Genomic DNA, 16,403 nt, shown 5'->3' with positions numbered 1-16,403 from the left:
GTCCCAGTCAAAGACCTAACCGGCCGTACCGCCGCTAGAGCGTTCCAGGCTTATTTCTGCCGACCACATGGATACCCTGAGAAGGTGCTTACTGACCAAGGCCCGGCCTTTGAAGCGGAGGTATTCCAAGAATTTTGCCAGTTGTACAGTTGCAAGAAGATCTGGACCACGCCTTACCACGCCCAAACCAACGGCATGTGTGAAAAGATGAACCAACTGGTCCTGGGCCTCCTGAAGACGTTGCCGCTAGAAGAGCGGAACCTGTGGCCGGAGAAGCTACCTGACCTGGTTGATATGTACAACAATATCCCCTCCAGCTCAACGAAATGCACCCCAGCATACCTGATGAGGGCTCGCCCCGGCCGGCTACCGGTGGATCTGGACATGGGGTTGGAAGCCCCGGAAGCACTCCCTTCGACAGCTGAATGGGACACTCGGCGGAGGGTGCAGTACCGACAAATACAGGAATATGTTGAAAAGAACTTGAGTCGGAGTCGGGAACAGCAGGAGCAGCGCTTCAATCAGAAGGCGTCTGCTGGTCCTTTCCAGCCTGGAGATGTAGTGCTGAAGCGAAAAAGGAGGACCCACAAGCTGGATGATCAATGGGAACAAACCCCAAATGTCATACAGCCCACAGGATGGGAGAATGGGAAGGCCTACTAGATCAGTCGTGACCAGGGGGGCACTTTGGCCACGGTTTCCCGGGACCATCTAAAGAGGTGCCCACCAGCATTGAGGGCAGCGGCTGAAGCTCCGGTTCCTAGACCGGCGGAGAAGGCAAAAGAGGTAATCCACACCATGATGGGTGATTTTCCAGCAGACTGGCCTACACAGAATGGCACGGTGATTCTTCCAGTGATACTATTCCCACAACCCGTGGATGAGGAAGTGATGGAAGCAGCCAACCATGAGCCAGTGCCCAGGGATGAACCTGTACCCAGCTCCCCTATGCCTCCGCCTGCCCCACACGATAGCAGGGAAGAGGAACTGATGGTTCCCTCTGCCCCACTGCCTACCACCACTGACACCGGACCTCGGAGGTCCACCCGCCCCAACCTAGGTAGACCCCCACTTAGGTACAGGGAAACCACTCTGTAGAGGGGGGACTTTGTGTGTGTTGACAGTACCGTTGTAAAAGTTTTAACAAATGATAAGTGAATGATTACCGAAGAAGTTACCTGATTGACCATCCTTGATTAGAACCGGCCGTTGCCGGCAACTGGTCCCCGTTGGGACCCCTTACAAACCATTGCGTAGGAACTACTACGGACAAGCCCGAGAACTAGCAGGGCAACCACGAACTTGTGGTCTGTAAATAAAAATGTTTTTATGGCTAAATCGTAACCGCCTCCGGAGAGGCTGATTTGGAGGATGGGCCTGGAGGGAAGTGATGGCCCAGGCCCGCCACTACCGTAACCGGTGGCGATCCTCCGGGGGTTTCAGGGGTTCCCTATGGACGTGGGTCCCCTGAAAAGGACAGAACCAGCTTGGGTAACTTGTGCTGGACTGGGGTCAAGGGGTGCTGCCCATTTGATTAGGGGCAGCATCAGGGCCAGGTTACTTGGGTGGGAGAGAGCGGAAGCCGTTACCGTTAGCAACGTTTAAGTATGTGCCCCCCGATGTGGGAAGAAGTTAATACACTTGTAATATATGTTTACCGTTTATCTTTTTCAGTTGTGAAAATAAAACCGGTGATGGACAGGCAGCCCGCGGACGGTCTGCATTTTACTAAGGGGGAATGTGGCGCCCTGGGCAAGCCAGGACATCACAAGAACTACACCAACACACCCCACACTCCCGGTCAGGCACACCAAAGTCAGACAAAAAACCTTGTTGCCTTCCTCCAGGGGCTGATGTTCACACCAGGGGGTGGGCCAGGCGGTTGGTCCCGCCCACCGAGGAGTTCATAGTCCTGGAGGCGGGAAAAGCAGGCAGTCGGAGATAGAGTTTTGGAAGTGAAAGTGGAAGGAGGGAAGTAGCAGTTGAGAAGCCTGAAGTTGGTCCGGGTGTGTGGCCCGGACGGATCAGCAAGGTTGGCAGACGGTGGTGACCGTCTGCAGGAGTGGCCTATTGGAGTTAGCCGTAAGGACCGTGGATGGGCGGTGGCCCGGCGATACCGGACCAGTACGCAAAGAGAAGCTAGCACCATCCGGCAGGGGCTTACGGACCCCGACAAGGCTAGGAGTCGCCGTTGAATTTGTCAAATCCGTTAGCGAAGGGAACCTCTTGGGTTTCCCAGCAGCCAAGTCCCGACAGAAGGCAACAGTCCAACCAAAAGAGGGAAACACAGTCACCGCCAAGGCTAAAATTCCCAGGGCCAGAGCCTGCGGGCAAAAGGGGCTCCTTCAGCACATATCCAAGCTGGGGAGCGGGTTACCGGTGGGAACCCATTGGATCTGTACACACCACGCAGGTGCAGGGAAAGGCAGTCACCGTCAACCTGCCGGGAGGAGAAACACCGCAGCCGTCTGTGGGACCCGTCCATCCAGCCGTTTGTTTTACCGGAGACTCTGTGTACATCATTGGCTGAGTGAGTACCACCGTGCCATGCGACACAGCGCTGCCCCCGCGACCCTGCACCTCGCCAGGCCCCGTAGCCTGCCTGCAATCCACCCCTACCCCTCACCGGGCCCCGGGACAACCTGCCCCCTACCCACGGAGGGGAGAACTAACATCCAGGCTGCTCCCTGTCATCGCTCCCGGAATCCCCGTCCAGAGCAGCAGTGGTGTCACCAATCTCACCACAACCGTGGGTGGTGTCACGGACAATATCAAATCCCCACAATCAAATCCCCCCTTTTCACTCACGGGTGAGGAACGCCGCTCGAGTCCCCGGGATCCGGCCCACCGCTCGAGCCACCACCGAGCAGCAGCCGCAGCAGCAGCGGCCGGACCCGAGCAGTGGGAGAGTGCAGCGTCCCCTCCTCCGCCCGCGACACCAGCTGTACACCTGTCTCTTATCCACCTCTATATTTCTTATGTCAATAGTGTAGGAAGCTAATGGCTATGCCAAAACAGTAACTCTGCACTGTAAAATGTACTTTTGCTGTTTTGGAAGCTTTTCGACCTCCCCTAAAGGTGATTTCAGTGCCTTACATTTGGCCTCCAATTGAACTTAATGGAGTTTGGAAAGGTTCGATAAAGGTTTGAAGTTCCGTTCGATAAAGATTTGGCAAACGTACCCTTTGTTCGGATCGGTTTGGCGAACTGAACCACGGGATATTAGCTCATCACTAATCCCCTTTATAGAGTAACCAAACTTCTTATTCTTTTGGCATTACAAAGGTATGAGTTTTTGTAGTATACAGTAATCCATCACCTTATTTTGCTTCATTCACTGCCAAGAACTTGGCTGTAGTGTCAGTCCAATACCCAGTTTTTACTCCATTAGAAGCTCCTTTCAATTGCTGCTTAAAGAGATCTGTACAATTGTATTCAAACAGTGCAGGAATTTCCTGCTGTGATCAGGGACTGGGGAGCAGAGAGGCTCAGAGAGGGAAAATTCATGTACACAAACTGTTTGATTTTAGTGTACAGATATTACTGAGCAGCAGTTGAAAAGAGCTGGTAAAGGAGAATAGACTAAAGACCGCTTTACACGCAGCGACATCGCTAAAGCGATGTTGTTGGGGTCACGGAATTCATGACGCACATTTGGCCTCGTTAACGATGTCATTGCGTGTGACACCTACGAGCGATCGAAAAAGGTCGCAAAATCGTGCAAAATCGTTGACACGCTCCTCCATTCCCAAATATCGTTGCTGTTGCAGGACGCAGGTTGTTCGTTGTTCCTGTGGCAGCACACATCGCTACGTGTGACACCGCAGGAACGAGGGTCCTCACCTTACCTGCGGCCGCCCGCAATGAGGAAGGAAGGAGGTGGGTGGGATGTTCGTTCCGCTCATCTCCGCCCCTCCGCTTCGATTGGGCACCCGTTTAGTGACGTCGCTGTGACGCCGAACAAACCGCCCCCTTAGAAAGGAGGCGGTTCACCGGTCACAGCGACGTTGCTAGGCAGGTAAGTAGTGTGATGGGTTCGAGCGATGTTGTGCGCCACGGGCAGCGATTTGTCCGTGACGCACAACCGACGGGGGCGGGTACTCACTGTAAAGTGGCCTTTAGTATTAAAACAGCATTGCTGCATAATGTTAGGGAGAGATGGAAGCAAAATAAGGTGACATATTTCTCAAAAATTCTTACCTTTACAATATGTAGAAAATTATTAATTAAAAAAAACAAATAGTTTTTCTTTAAGTACAGTATAAGGATACATTTGTTTCTAGATTTTTTTTTATTACAATATGCATATACAATAAGTTACGAAATGTATGACTTCAGAACACATCAAGTCAAAATTATTTTATACATATTTGTTTCTGTCACTGAAATATATGTAGTAATACCTCCAAATCCATGCATACATCCATTTGTGATTCAGATCTGTGGGAGCATTTGTCTGAATATATGGCACCCAATGGAGCAAGTACAGCAATGTATGGAGCGTGTACCATGTCTGTGCAAATATACATGTGTCTAAAGTACATGTATGTGTTTTAGATTTTCCTTTCCCATTGAAAAACCCATGCCCAACATGATTCCCACTGGGCAGGTCCACCATTTACTCAAACATTAAAAAGATAATATTTAGAAGTATTCAGTAACGTCACCATTCTCATAGCATAAACACCTCCGATACACGACTATGGCTCATGCTCAGCAGCTGATGTAATGCAGGGCACCTATTAAATTTATGAATAGTAATGTTGAAATACAGCTCATGTTTGTTTAACATTCATAAGTCACAGACCTGCTATATACCCAACTCCAGACTTGTCAAAAATACATAGTGAACATTGCTGTAAAATTGCTCTATTAAATATAGAAAGACTCTAAGAAAATAACCTAGGCGAGAGTCTGTTGACAGGTACAATGAATTAACCTGGGCTTTTCCTTGTTACAATCACTAAGGGAAGGGCAACGAACATTGGTAGTAATGTTGTAAAGTCTAAAATGGAGTAAAGTTAGGGCCATCCCTCCCTGATTTATTCTGTCTCATATATCACATCCCATATTAAGACAGGTATAGCACAAAATATTAAGTGGGGACTGGATAGATACAAAGAATAATAATGTAGCACCCCTGAAGCCATCAGGGAGCTACAAGGTTCTGCATCCTCACCAGGATGCAGGGCCTACTCCCTAGGGCCCCAGAAGACCAGTGCTGGTCACACACAAACACACCAGGTAATACCAGTTTTCCCCAACAATCCCCCATACAATGGTGCAAAGCTAGGGTCGGACCAATGGATGGCCGCCTAGAGGTGGAGCCAGTCCAGTCCACTAGTTGACCAGGTGGGAGGGGCAGGCAGTGGACGGTCAGTCAGAGTAGCAGTGGAAGTCGAGGCGTGAAGGTGGACGTGAGGAAACACACTGACAAGGAGTTGACAGTAACCTGGTGCCCAGCAGGGTAGTTGCCGGTGGAATACAGTGGAGTACTCCCGGAACTACGCACCGACGGGGTACAGGCCCCTAGGTCAGGCATAAAGCTCCAGGCAGGCCTGATAACACCTGCACAGCGAAGGGACCATCAAGGACCTCGTTGACCCTAAAAATCCGAGACTCAGTAGCAAAGAGAGAGTCGAGAGAGGACAAGACCAGAGACTCCATCCCAAAAGGATTTACGCTACCATCAAATGGATAGCAGTGGAAAGAAACACCACCGGACAGGGACCCCCAGTTGCTCTACGCAACGGGGACCCACAAACCAAAGACAGGTGCAGAGTAAGAAGATTCCAGATTACTCAACTGGCACTGGGACAAAGGGGACCTGAAGGTGAAACCAGCCGACCTCGGGTGACCAGTTACCACCAGAAAGTGAGTAAAGAACCAGTTGCACTAAACCCCTTGTGTGGACTACCTTCTTCCGACAGCCGTCATACACCTACACTCTAGGGCACGGCACTGCTTGCAGAGGGTCTAACATCCAGGCTGCCCAGTAGTGGACATTGTGCAGCAGCGGCTCCACCCACATAGCTGCAACACTGCAAGTGGCATCACGTATGAACACTAACCTAATCCCCTGTAAATATATCCCCTTTACAAAAAGGGCCCAGGGCACGGAACCGGGCAACTGCCACCAAAGTGACATTCCCAAGATATATACTGCCCAGGACCGAGTACCTCATATCCCTGGGCGCGACAATAACATTAAAGGCAAAACAGCAAATACTTTCTAAATTAGACTTTATAATGAGATGCAAAGTTACATAAGTACCTAGACATAAATATTTATTCCTATTTTATGAGCTGAGTCTACACCGTTCCCAGCAGATGATGGCTGTGCGATTCAGCTATCATCCGCCTACTAATTGGAACTTTGCCTGCAGTTGTTATCCTAAGGCCCCTTCCACACATCAGTTTTTTGCCATCAGTCACAATCCATCGAATTTTGAAAAAATTGATCCAGCGACTGATGCCGCTGGATCAGTTTTTTTTCTCATAGACTTGTATTAGCGACGGATTGCGACAGATGGCCTCACGATTCATCGTTCGACAGATCTGTCGAAAATTGTTTGTCCGTCAGACAGAGACAACAGAAAAAGTAACATTCTTTGTCTACGTCAAAAAAACGGACGGGGACGAATCCGTCGCTGTCCGTAGTTTGGTAAAATAGAAGCCTATGGGTGCAGAATCCATCATAATCTGTCAAATGGTGGAATCTGGCGATGGATTCCGTTTTTTTAACTGACCATGTTCAGATGGGGTCTAAAAACACTGTATATATGATGTGACAGATCAATTTTTTCGACGGATCCATGGCATCAGTTTTTCCACAATCTGCGACGGATCCGTCGATCCTGACTGATGGCAAAAAACTGATGTGTGAAAGGGGCCTGCTGCAGTCATTTTCTGACAGTGGCATTTATATTGTGCCGCCCCTGCAGCGGTCGAACCGCTCAGATCTGGGGGGGGATTGCTGAGGCTCGAGGTCTCTGTCCCGTGGGCTCACAGCCACTTCAAATGCAAAGGGGGTATTTACAGGGGATAAGAGTTTGTGACGCCACCTGTGGTTCGCGGTAAGGGGAGTACTGCCGCTGCCGATGGGAGTACCAGGGGGAAATGGAGTGGGGCAGCCAGATGACGTTCCCTCCATGGGTAGGGTAGGCCAGGGATTCTGGATGATAGAGGTGGTGTAGGGGAGCGTGGTGGAGATTGGAAGCAGGGGAGGACAGCGTACTCACTGAGTCAAGTGTTGGTAGTGATGCGACCGCAAAGCAGACTCTGACACAAAGGTAAACCAAGTCTCTGGGTGCCGCTGCCGTTTCAGGGGAGCTCGTCCAGGAGTCTGCTCTCGTTGGTATTGCTGATGATCTGTACCTTGCCTCCATGCACTGTATTTTAGTGTTCGTTGTGACCCCTATGCTTGAAGCTGTCGAGGTCCCCGCTCCCCACTGTTAAGTAGTGAAGCTGTGGCCTCGATGGCTGACACTTGGGATTTCAGTGGGCCGCATAAGCTGGAAAGCCCTATCCTCCTCTTTGTGTTAATGCCTTCGATCTCTGAGCTCTTGGGGAAAGTTCATAAAGTTCATAGAGAAACTATCCTCCACAGGTTAATTATCAGGTTGCGTGAAGCTACTCCCTGATCTAGGGTCCAGTACCCCGCCGTGCTCGGTACCTGTTCGGTTACTAGGTACTCCGGTGCTGCCCATTCTCCCAAACTAAGCCTGGCACCTTTCTCCAATACCCTGCGACCGGGTCTCCAACTACATCAGTCCCAGACCTAGCCAAAAGTCCCCACGGAGCTCCAACTCCCAGCTCCTCACTCTTTGGGAACTACTACTACTCTGACTAAGCTTTGCTCTCCACTTACTCTCTCTGACTTCCTCCCTCCCACCAGTCTGCCTGACCCCCTAGGTGAGTGGCTGTTTTCCAGCTAGACCACCCACTGGTGTGCCTGACAGGGTGTGGTGTGAGGTGTGACTAGGATTTGCATGCTGATGGAGCAATACCAAAAGTTAGGATCCCAGAACCATGAGGGTTGAGTCCTGCACCAAACAAGATAAAAGAGTGCAGTACCCTGTGACACCCTGACTAGTTTAGGGGCATCGCAATATCATGCGGCCTGAGGGAGCACTGTCTGTTCTAACCACTACTCAGCTCCCCATGACATGATTACAGGGTACCAATGGGTTGAACTTGAGATGAAAGCCAGAGGCCTACTGAAAACCCCCGTGCTTGTCATACCAGTGATTTTATGATCACCAGCTTCTATTTGGCATTCATAGGAAACTGTGGTTTGAACTGCATATGTGTCGCCCCATTGCCCCGTTAACTTCAGGTCATCTCAGGGTCTTCAGAGATGGCGCGTCCCGGGCCCTTCTGGTCACAGGTAGGTTAACTTCTAGAGGATTCGTGACGCCATTTTCGAAATTCTGGTCAGGGCGACTGCCGCTGCGGATTAGGGGACACCTGGGGCTGATGTTGAATGCAGTTAGATGTGGTGGCCTCCCGAGAGTGAGGCTGGTCCCAGGGCCCAGTGTAAGTGAGTAGTACCACAGGTCACAGAATGACTCACACGCACAGCAAGAATGTCTTTCAGGGTTTTTATTCGCGTCAGATGGCAGGGGTGAGTAACCCGGGCGAAGCCGTGATAACCAGGCGGAACCAGGAATTCCTTCAGGCTGACTTGTGAGGGTGGCCACTGACTCGCCTTCCTAGCCCTTGTGTTTTTGTGGTGACCCCGACTTGAAGTCCTGCTGGGATCACCCAGGGAAGTTGCTGCTGCCTGTTTTCCCCTTTTTCGGTCCGTCTGTTTGTAGCCTGGACCAGATCACTCCGGCTACTTGCCTCTTGTGAACTATGGGCCCTCTCGTTGCTACGTGGCTCCGGACTCTGTGGTGTTATGGTGGAGGGTATGAAGTCCCCCCACCTGCAGGTTGAGCAGGCCAACTGAATGGGCCCCTGCTCTGGGGACCTGTAACCCCGTGCGGGCCTGGTCCTCGCCTGGCAGTCTCCGTACTCAGCCACCCCTTTGCACTCCAGCCTAGGGTGGATTTCGGGCGGCACTACCAAGTGACCGTTCTCCCCCGTCAGTAACCACTGCACCTGCGGTGTCTGACTAGTGACAGCCTCAGATCTCCTCCTTGCGACTTCTCTGTGTGAGCTTCACTGACTGACTGGCTCACTACTCCCTCCCCACTGTGCCTGCCTACGTAACTTACCAACCAGACTCTCTACCACACCCCTTGAGTAGAGATGGAGGCCACGCCCCATCCTGGATTCCCAAAGGGGTCCCTTCAAAGGTCAATGTGGGAGACCCTGTTACTATGCGCCTGTGTAACCACAGCCCGTCAGCCTTCTGGATTACCTGTGTTGAACTGACCCAGCATGGGTGCAGTACTCAGTGGTGCCTGACCAGGTCAGGGGCGCCACACTTACAGCACTAGTACTCTATTGCTGTGTACAGATGATTGTGTTGTGCAATGAATTATATCTAGTACTTCTAAGTTTGTTCTCTTACAGAATCCGTGTGTCCTACTCGTATTCCTGTGGCATCACGAGATGAAAAGGGTTTTGAGCTTCTTGTGGGAATGAAAATTCATAAAAAAAGTGAAAAGATAACAGGATCACTGACATCGGAAAAAGCCTATCTTCTGACTTCTGATGTAGATGTGACTGAAAATACAAGGTAAAAATCATATTAAACATAGGCAATATTCAATAGAGATCAAGTCTAACAAATGCATTCTAAACAACATAAATAATCACCAATGATTATTATTATTTTCCCAAATACTTCACAGCTACAACAACCTGAAAGTTAAATACAGATAAAGAACTTGTGTAAATGTGGTTTGTTACCATCTCTCAATGGCTCATACAGGGTCACGTCAAATGACATCCAATATGTAGTAAACCCCGGCACACAGTTCAAGAAAAAAGGTAGAACAGTCAATAGGTTTGTTGTATGCTCATGTTTTATTCAAAACACCGCAGGACCGAGAAACATCTCCTTACCTGCCTCCACCGCCAATGCGGAAGGAAGGAGGTGGGCGGGATGTTACGTCCCGCTCATCTCCGCCCCTCCGCTTCTATTGAACGGCTGCCGTGTGACGTCACTGTGACGCCGCACGAACCGCCCCCTTAGAAAGCAGGCGGATCGCTGGCCAGAGCGACGTCGCAGGACAGGTAAGTCCATGTGACGGGGGTAAGCGAGGTTGTGCGCAACGGGCAGAGATTTGCCCGTGTCGCACAACCGACGGGGGCGGGTACGATCGCTTGCAATCTCACTAGCAAGATCGCAGCGTGTAAAGCACGACAATTCACATTGAACGGTTCTGTCCAATGCTTCGGCTCATGATAGAGCCTTCATCAGGGTCATTTTAATACCGTATAGGGAGTGTGAAACTAAGGTCCTGTTGACACATATGTTGAGTCGAGGTTGTTCAATGTGGTAGATAGCAGGATCTCACCGTACGGCGGTCAGTAATATGGTGAAATCCTGCTATCTACCACCTTGACCAATAAGGTGAGAGGCTGACAAAGAAATTGCAAGGGTGCCAAGAAAATGCCTATCGCCAAAGAGTTATGTCATCTGACATACCTCTTTGGCGATAGGAATTTTCCTGGTACCCTTGTCATTTCATTGTCAGCCTCTAGGTCTGTTTTACCTTATACCTTGCACACTGATATAATAGGTCTTTCTTTATCACAATATAACCCTTCTCTTTTCTAGCTCACCATTTCAAGCTCCATGGGGCTTCTACCCCTATATTACTGGCCATAATCTATTTAAATAGTTATTACTGACCGCCGTACAGTGAGATCCTGCTATCTACCACATTGACCAACCTCAACTCAACATATGTGAGAACAGGACCTTATTTTCACACTCCCTATACGGTGTTAAAATGTCTCTGATGAAGGCTATATCATGAGCCGAAGCGTTGGACAGAACCGTTCAATGTGAATTGTCATACACTGGCTGTCACTTCTGCAATTTACTTTTGAATAAAACATGTGCATACAACAAACCTATTGACTGTTCTACCTTTTTTCTTGAACTGCATGCCGGGGTTTACTACATATTGGATTCCTTTTTTCTCCCGAGAACCAGGCTTCAAGCAGTTGAGCTCAGCTTACCTCCCACTAGTTACGTCAAATGACATATCTCAACCTTAAAGGGAACCTGTCACCAGATTTGAGCCCTATAAGCTGCTGCCACCAGCAGTGAGCTCTTATATACAGTATTCTAGAATGATGTATTTAAGAGCCCAGGCCGATCTATTTAACGTAAAAAAGACCTTTATTATTCTCACCAAGGGGGCGGTCGTGTCCGATGGGTGTTGCTGGTCTTCAGTCAGAAATTAAGCATTACTTACAGCAATGAAGGGCAGCACTTGTACATCGCACGGGCCAAAAACTGGTACTCTTGCAGGATGCAGCTAAGCCCCCACTAAGTGGAGGCATCACAGGTGCAGGAGGAGTAAGTACTAGTACTAGAGTAATAGTTTTAGGTCCGGGCGATGTACAACTGCTGCCCTTCTTTGCTGTAAGTCATGCTTAATTTTTGGAGGATATTTATTCCTCTTCTTGTTGCTATTTTTATATTTCGTGTAGGGACCTACAAGCATGAGGTTCCTGTGACGAGGGATGTAGGCTTCCGTATTCTGGTCATAATACCAACTAAAACCTCATATTTTTTTGTACAGGATGCAGCCAGGCCCCTTTCTGTTAGGTCTTGCGGTCTTGAGTCAGGTGCCTCCTCTATCCTGTGCAGTTTCTGTCCTCCTTCCCAGCTCCATGTGGATGACGCTTCCTATGTCATCAACACAGAGGCCTCCATTGTGCTCCTGTGCAAGCGCATTTTGATCTGCCCGGCTGATTGTATTGTAGTGCGCATGGGCGGGTGGTTTTTAACATTTACCTGCGCCTATGCATTACAGTACTTTGCTCTACCCTCAGCAGGGCAGATCAAAGTGCATATGCGCAGGAGAGCAATGGAGACCTCTAGATGGATGATGTAGAACGCATCATCCACATGGAGCTATGAAAAACGACAGCGATGGATGGAGAGAGGAGGCGCCGGACCCAAGAGCAGCGACTTTCATTGGACCCAACCGCCCTGCAAGTGAGTATAATAAAAGCTCTTTTTTATATTATACAGAGCAATCTGGCACTTACAGTCATATGAAAAAGTTTGGGCACCCCTATTAATGTTAACCTTTTTTCTTTATAACAATTTGGGGTTTTGCAACAGCTATTTCTGTTTCATATATCTAATAACTGATGGACTGAGTAATATTTCTGGATTGAAATCAGGTTTATTGTGCTAACAGAAAATGTGCAATCCGCATTTAAACAAAATTTGACCGGTGCAAAAGTATGGGCAGCCTTATCAATTTCTTGATTTGAACACTCCTAACTACTTTTTACTGACTTACTAAAGCACTTAATTGGTTTTGTAACCTCATTGAGCTTTGAACTTCATAGGCAGGTGTATCCAATCATGAGAAAAGGTATTTAAGGTGGTCACTTGCAAGTTGTTCTCCTATTTGAATCTAATATGAAGAATGGCATCATGGGCTCCTCAAGACAACTCTCAAATGATCTGAAAACAAAGATTATTCAACATAGTTGTTCAGGGGAAGGATACAAAAAGTTGTCTCAGAGATTTAAACTGTCAGTTTCCACTGTGAGGAACATAGTAAGGAAATGGAAGAACACAGGTACAGTTCTTGTTAAGCCCAGAAGTGGCAGGCCAAGAAAAATATCAGAAAGGCAGAGAAGAAGAATGGTGAGAACAGTCAAGGACAATCCACAGACCACCTCCAAAGACCTGCAGCATCATCTTGCTGCAGATGGTGTCAATGTGCATCGGTCAACAATACAGCGCACATTGCACAAGGAGAAGCTGTATGGGAGAGTGATGCAAAAGAAGCCGTTTCTGCAAGAACGCCACAAACAGAGTCGCCTGAGGTATGCAAAAGCACATTTGGACAAGCCAGTTACATTTTGGAAGAAGGTCCTGTGGACTGATGAAACAAAGATTGAGTTGTTTGGTCATACAAAAAGGCGTTATGCATGGAGGCAAAAAAACACGGCATTCCAAGAAAAGCACTTGCTACCCACAGTAAAATTTGGTGGAGGTTTCATCATGCTTTGGGGCTGTGTGGCCAATGTCGGCACCGGGAATCTTGTTAAAGTTGAGGGTCGCATGGATTCAACTCAGTATCAGCAGATTCTTGACAATAATGTGCAAGAATCAGTGACGAAGTTGAAGTTACGCAGGGGATGGATATTTCAGCAAGACAATGATCCAAAACACCGCTCCAAATCTACTCAGGCATGCATGCAGAGGAACAATTACAATGTTCTGGAATGGCCATCCCAGTCCCCAGACCTGAATATCATTGAAAATCTGTGGGATGATTTGAAGCGTGCGGTCCATGCTTGGCGACCATCAAACGTAATTGAACTGGAATTGTTTTGTAAACAGGAATGGTCAAATATATCTTCATCCAGGATCCAGGAACTCATTAAAAGCTACAGGAAGCGACTAGAGGCTGTTATTTTTGCAAAAGGAGGATCTACAAAATATTAATGTCACTTTTATGTTGAGGTGCCCATACTTTTGCACCGGTCAAATTTTGTTTAAATGTGGATTGCACATTTTCTGTTAGTACAATAAACCTCATTTCAATCCAGAAATATTACTCAGTCCATCAGTTATTAGATATATGAAACTGAAATAGCTGTTGCAAAAACCCAAATTGTTATAAAGAAAAAAGGTTAACATTAATAGGGGTGTCCAAACTTTTTCATATGACTGTATATACAGTATTCTAGAATGCTGTATATATAAGCTTACTAGTACTGGCTGCAAGTTATAATGGAAAATCCTCGTGACTAGAGCTGCTCGGACTCGGAAAACACCGGGACCAGCGGATCACTGCTCAATAATAGGGCTGAGCGGATCAGGACAGCAAAAGTTTCAAAGATTTCCGGGTGCCGGACCCGGATCCATGACTCCGGGTGCACGATCCTGTCCCGGCACTGGGAAAATTAAAAGAAAAATAAAGAAGATAAGAATTAAGTGAGAGTTTCATATTTACGAGACTTGTGTCATGGCGGCATGCTTCTGGGTCGCGCATTCACTTCCTGTACTGCGCAATACAGCTTTACGTGCTTTCCCTGCCCACCGGCTGTCCTGACGGTTGTGATTGGTTGTAGTCAGATGCTCCCCCAGCCTGTGACAGTGTCTGATTGCAGTCCTCAGTCATAGGCTACACTCACAGCCAGCGGTCGATCACTATGGTTGCTGGCTGTGGGATGTAGCAGAGCTGTGTAACGCCTGCCTAGATCAACAGACTCAGGGGGGATGTAATGGACAGACTAGAGGGAAGCCACTCACCAAGCAGGACCCCCAGAACCCTGAAACCCTTTAACCCCTATACAGGGATTTTGAATTACACAGGGCCCTGGAGATCACTACCTGTGGAAGGATGCAGTCCGATGAGAGTAGTCGTCAGGCAAGGTCAAACCAGGAATAGCAGAACAGGGACAGAATCGGCAGGCAAGGACGTAATCAGAAAACGGAGCAGAGGTCAAATCCGGATCGGGCAGCGAGGTACAAAAACAGCAGGCAGAAGGGTAGTCAGAAAACACGCAGAAGTCAGCACACAGGAATCACAAAACCGAATAGGGTGGACCAGGAGCCAGGAAATCAGACCTATCTCTGGCAGTGGTCATGTGACAGGAGGGGGAATAAGAAGGGTGTGGTGTCTTCCCATTGGCTGTAGCTGAACGCTGGCTGCTGGCTGGCAACTTCAGCTGGAAGACACACGCCACCCACAGTCAGCCAGCGGTACTACAGATCCCAAGATAACCCAGCCCAGTGGATGATCGGAGCCTGCGCCCACCGGTGCCGCTGGCATTGACTCCTCTCCCATCACCAGCACCATCCACGGCAGGAACACGAGTTCGCCTGGCGATCGGAGCAGAAGTCGCTGGAGCAGACTCTGGCGGTGACGTAACAAGCTGGATGCGTCGCCGTGGGATCTCGTGTGGATTACGCTAGACCTGCTGTGTGTTGGGGGTTAATAAAGTGGTGAAGGAGGATGTGTTTTTGTATTTTTTTCCAAATAAAGGATTTTTTTCTCTGTGTTTGTACTTATTTACTGTCACTTACAGGTTTATGATGCAGGTATCTCATAGATGCCTGTGCCATCAAAACCTAGGGTTTAGTAGCAGCTGTGCGCTGCTATTAACCCCTGCTTTACCCCATTTACCAACGCACCAGGGAAATTCGGGAACAGCCGGTAAAGCACCGGAATTGTCACATCTAATAGATGTGGCAATACTGGGTGGCTGCGGGCTCAGAATACAGAATACCAGCTCCTAGCTGGCTTTATCTTGGCTGCGGATCAAAATTAGAGGGACCGCACGTCGTTTTTTTTTTATTATTTATTTAAATAAAAAAAAAGCCGCATGCGGTTTCTCTTAAGCCGAAGTCACACTTGCGAGGTACTCGCACGAGTCTGACATCGCTTCATCGGCACAACCACGCACATGTCTGACAGGAGCGTGCATGTGTTTCTAGGTACATGCACGCTCATGTTCAAAGAGCGGCAGGTTGCGCAGGGTGATGTCATGTTAGACTCGCACAAGTCTGGCATCGCATCACCGTCACAGCCGCACACTCTTCTGACAGGAGCGTGCATGTGTTTCTGTCTACATGCATGCTCATATTCAGAGAGCGGCAGGCCATGGCGGCTGATGTTATGCTAGACTTGTACGAGTCTGACATTGCTTCACCGGCACATCCGCGCACACTTCTTACAAGAGCGTGCATGTGTTTCTAGGTACATGCATGCTCATATTAAGAGAATGGCAGGCCATGCCGGGTGATGTCATGCCAGACTTATTCGAGTCTGACATCACATCACCGGCACAGCCGTGCACTCTTCTGACAGGAGTGTGCATGTGTTTCTGCCTACATGCACGCTCACCATACTGACCCACATGACACTGACCCGGCTCAGCCCTACTCGTGACAGGTTCCCTTTAATTGTATAAATTGTTATAAAACAAGCTTTGCAGACATCCAGCCATCACTACCCTACTTCTACGCCATTTAATAAACGGAAATCTGCTCTTCAAGATTCCATGAAATATCTGCCTAGAGTGGGAACTAATAGATGTATAATACAAAGTCAGACTATGTAGCTAATTTGAAGCATTTTAAGAGAAGGTGTGACGCCCTGCATATTAGGTTGTCACAGGGTATTGTGCAACCTGCCCTTCTGCACAGTATCCACCCTCCTTGGTTAACAGATCTCAGTCCTCTGGTGTTGTTAACAGCTAGTCCAATAAAAATCCTCGGAACACTTCCCACTTGAACC

The 16,403-nt window shown here is 48.7% G+C and overlaps 1 protein-coding gene across 1 annotated transcript in view; it reads left to right on the top strand.

The window, feature by feature from the left end:
- The window catches only part of LOC142243873 (uncharacterized), a 227,639-nt gene that overhangs the window by 53,260 nt on the left and 157,976 nt on the right, over positions 1 to 16,403 (top strand). Inside the window, exon 4 of the mRNA XM_075316076.1 lies at positions 9,523 to 9,688. Within this exon, the coding sequence (XP_075172191.1) occupies positions 9,523 to 9,688 (166 nt within the window). The remainder of the gene's footprint in view (positions 1 to 9,522; positions 9,689 to 16,403) is intronic.

The sequence above is a fragment of the Anomaloglossus baeobatrachus genome, chromosome 6 (assembly GCF_048569485.1).
Source record: "Anomaloglossus baeobatrachus isolate aAnoBae1 chromosome 6, aAnoBae1.hap1, whole genome shotgun sequence".
Classification (NCBI taxonomy): Eukaryota; Metazoa; Chordata; class Amphibia; order Anura; family Aromobatidae; genus Anomaloglossus; species Anomaloglossus baeobatrachus.
Note: the sequence above shows the minus strand (reverse complement) of the source record. Positions and strands in the feature narration are given on the sequence as shown.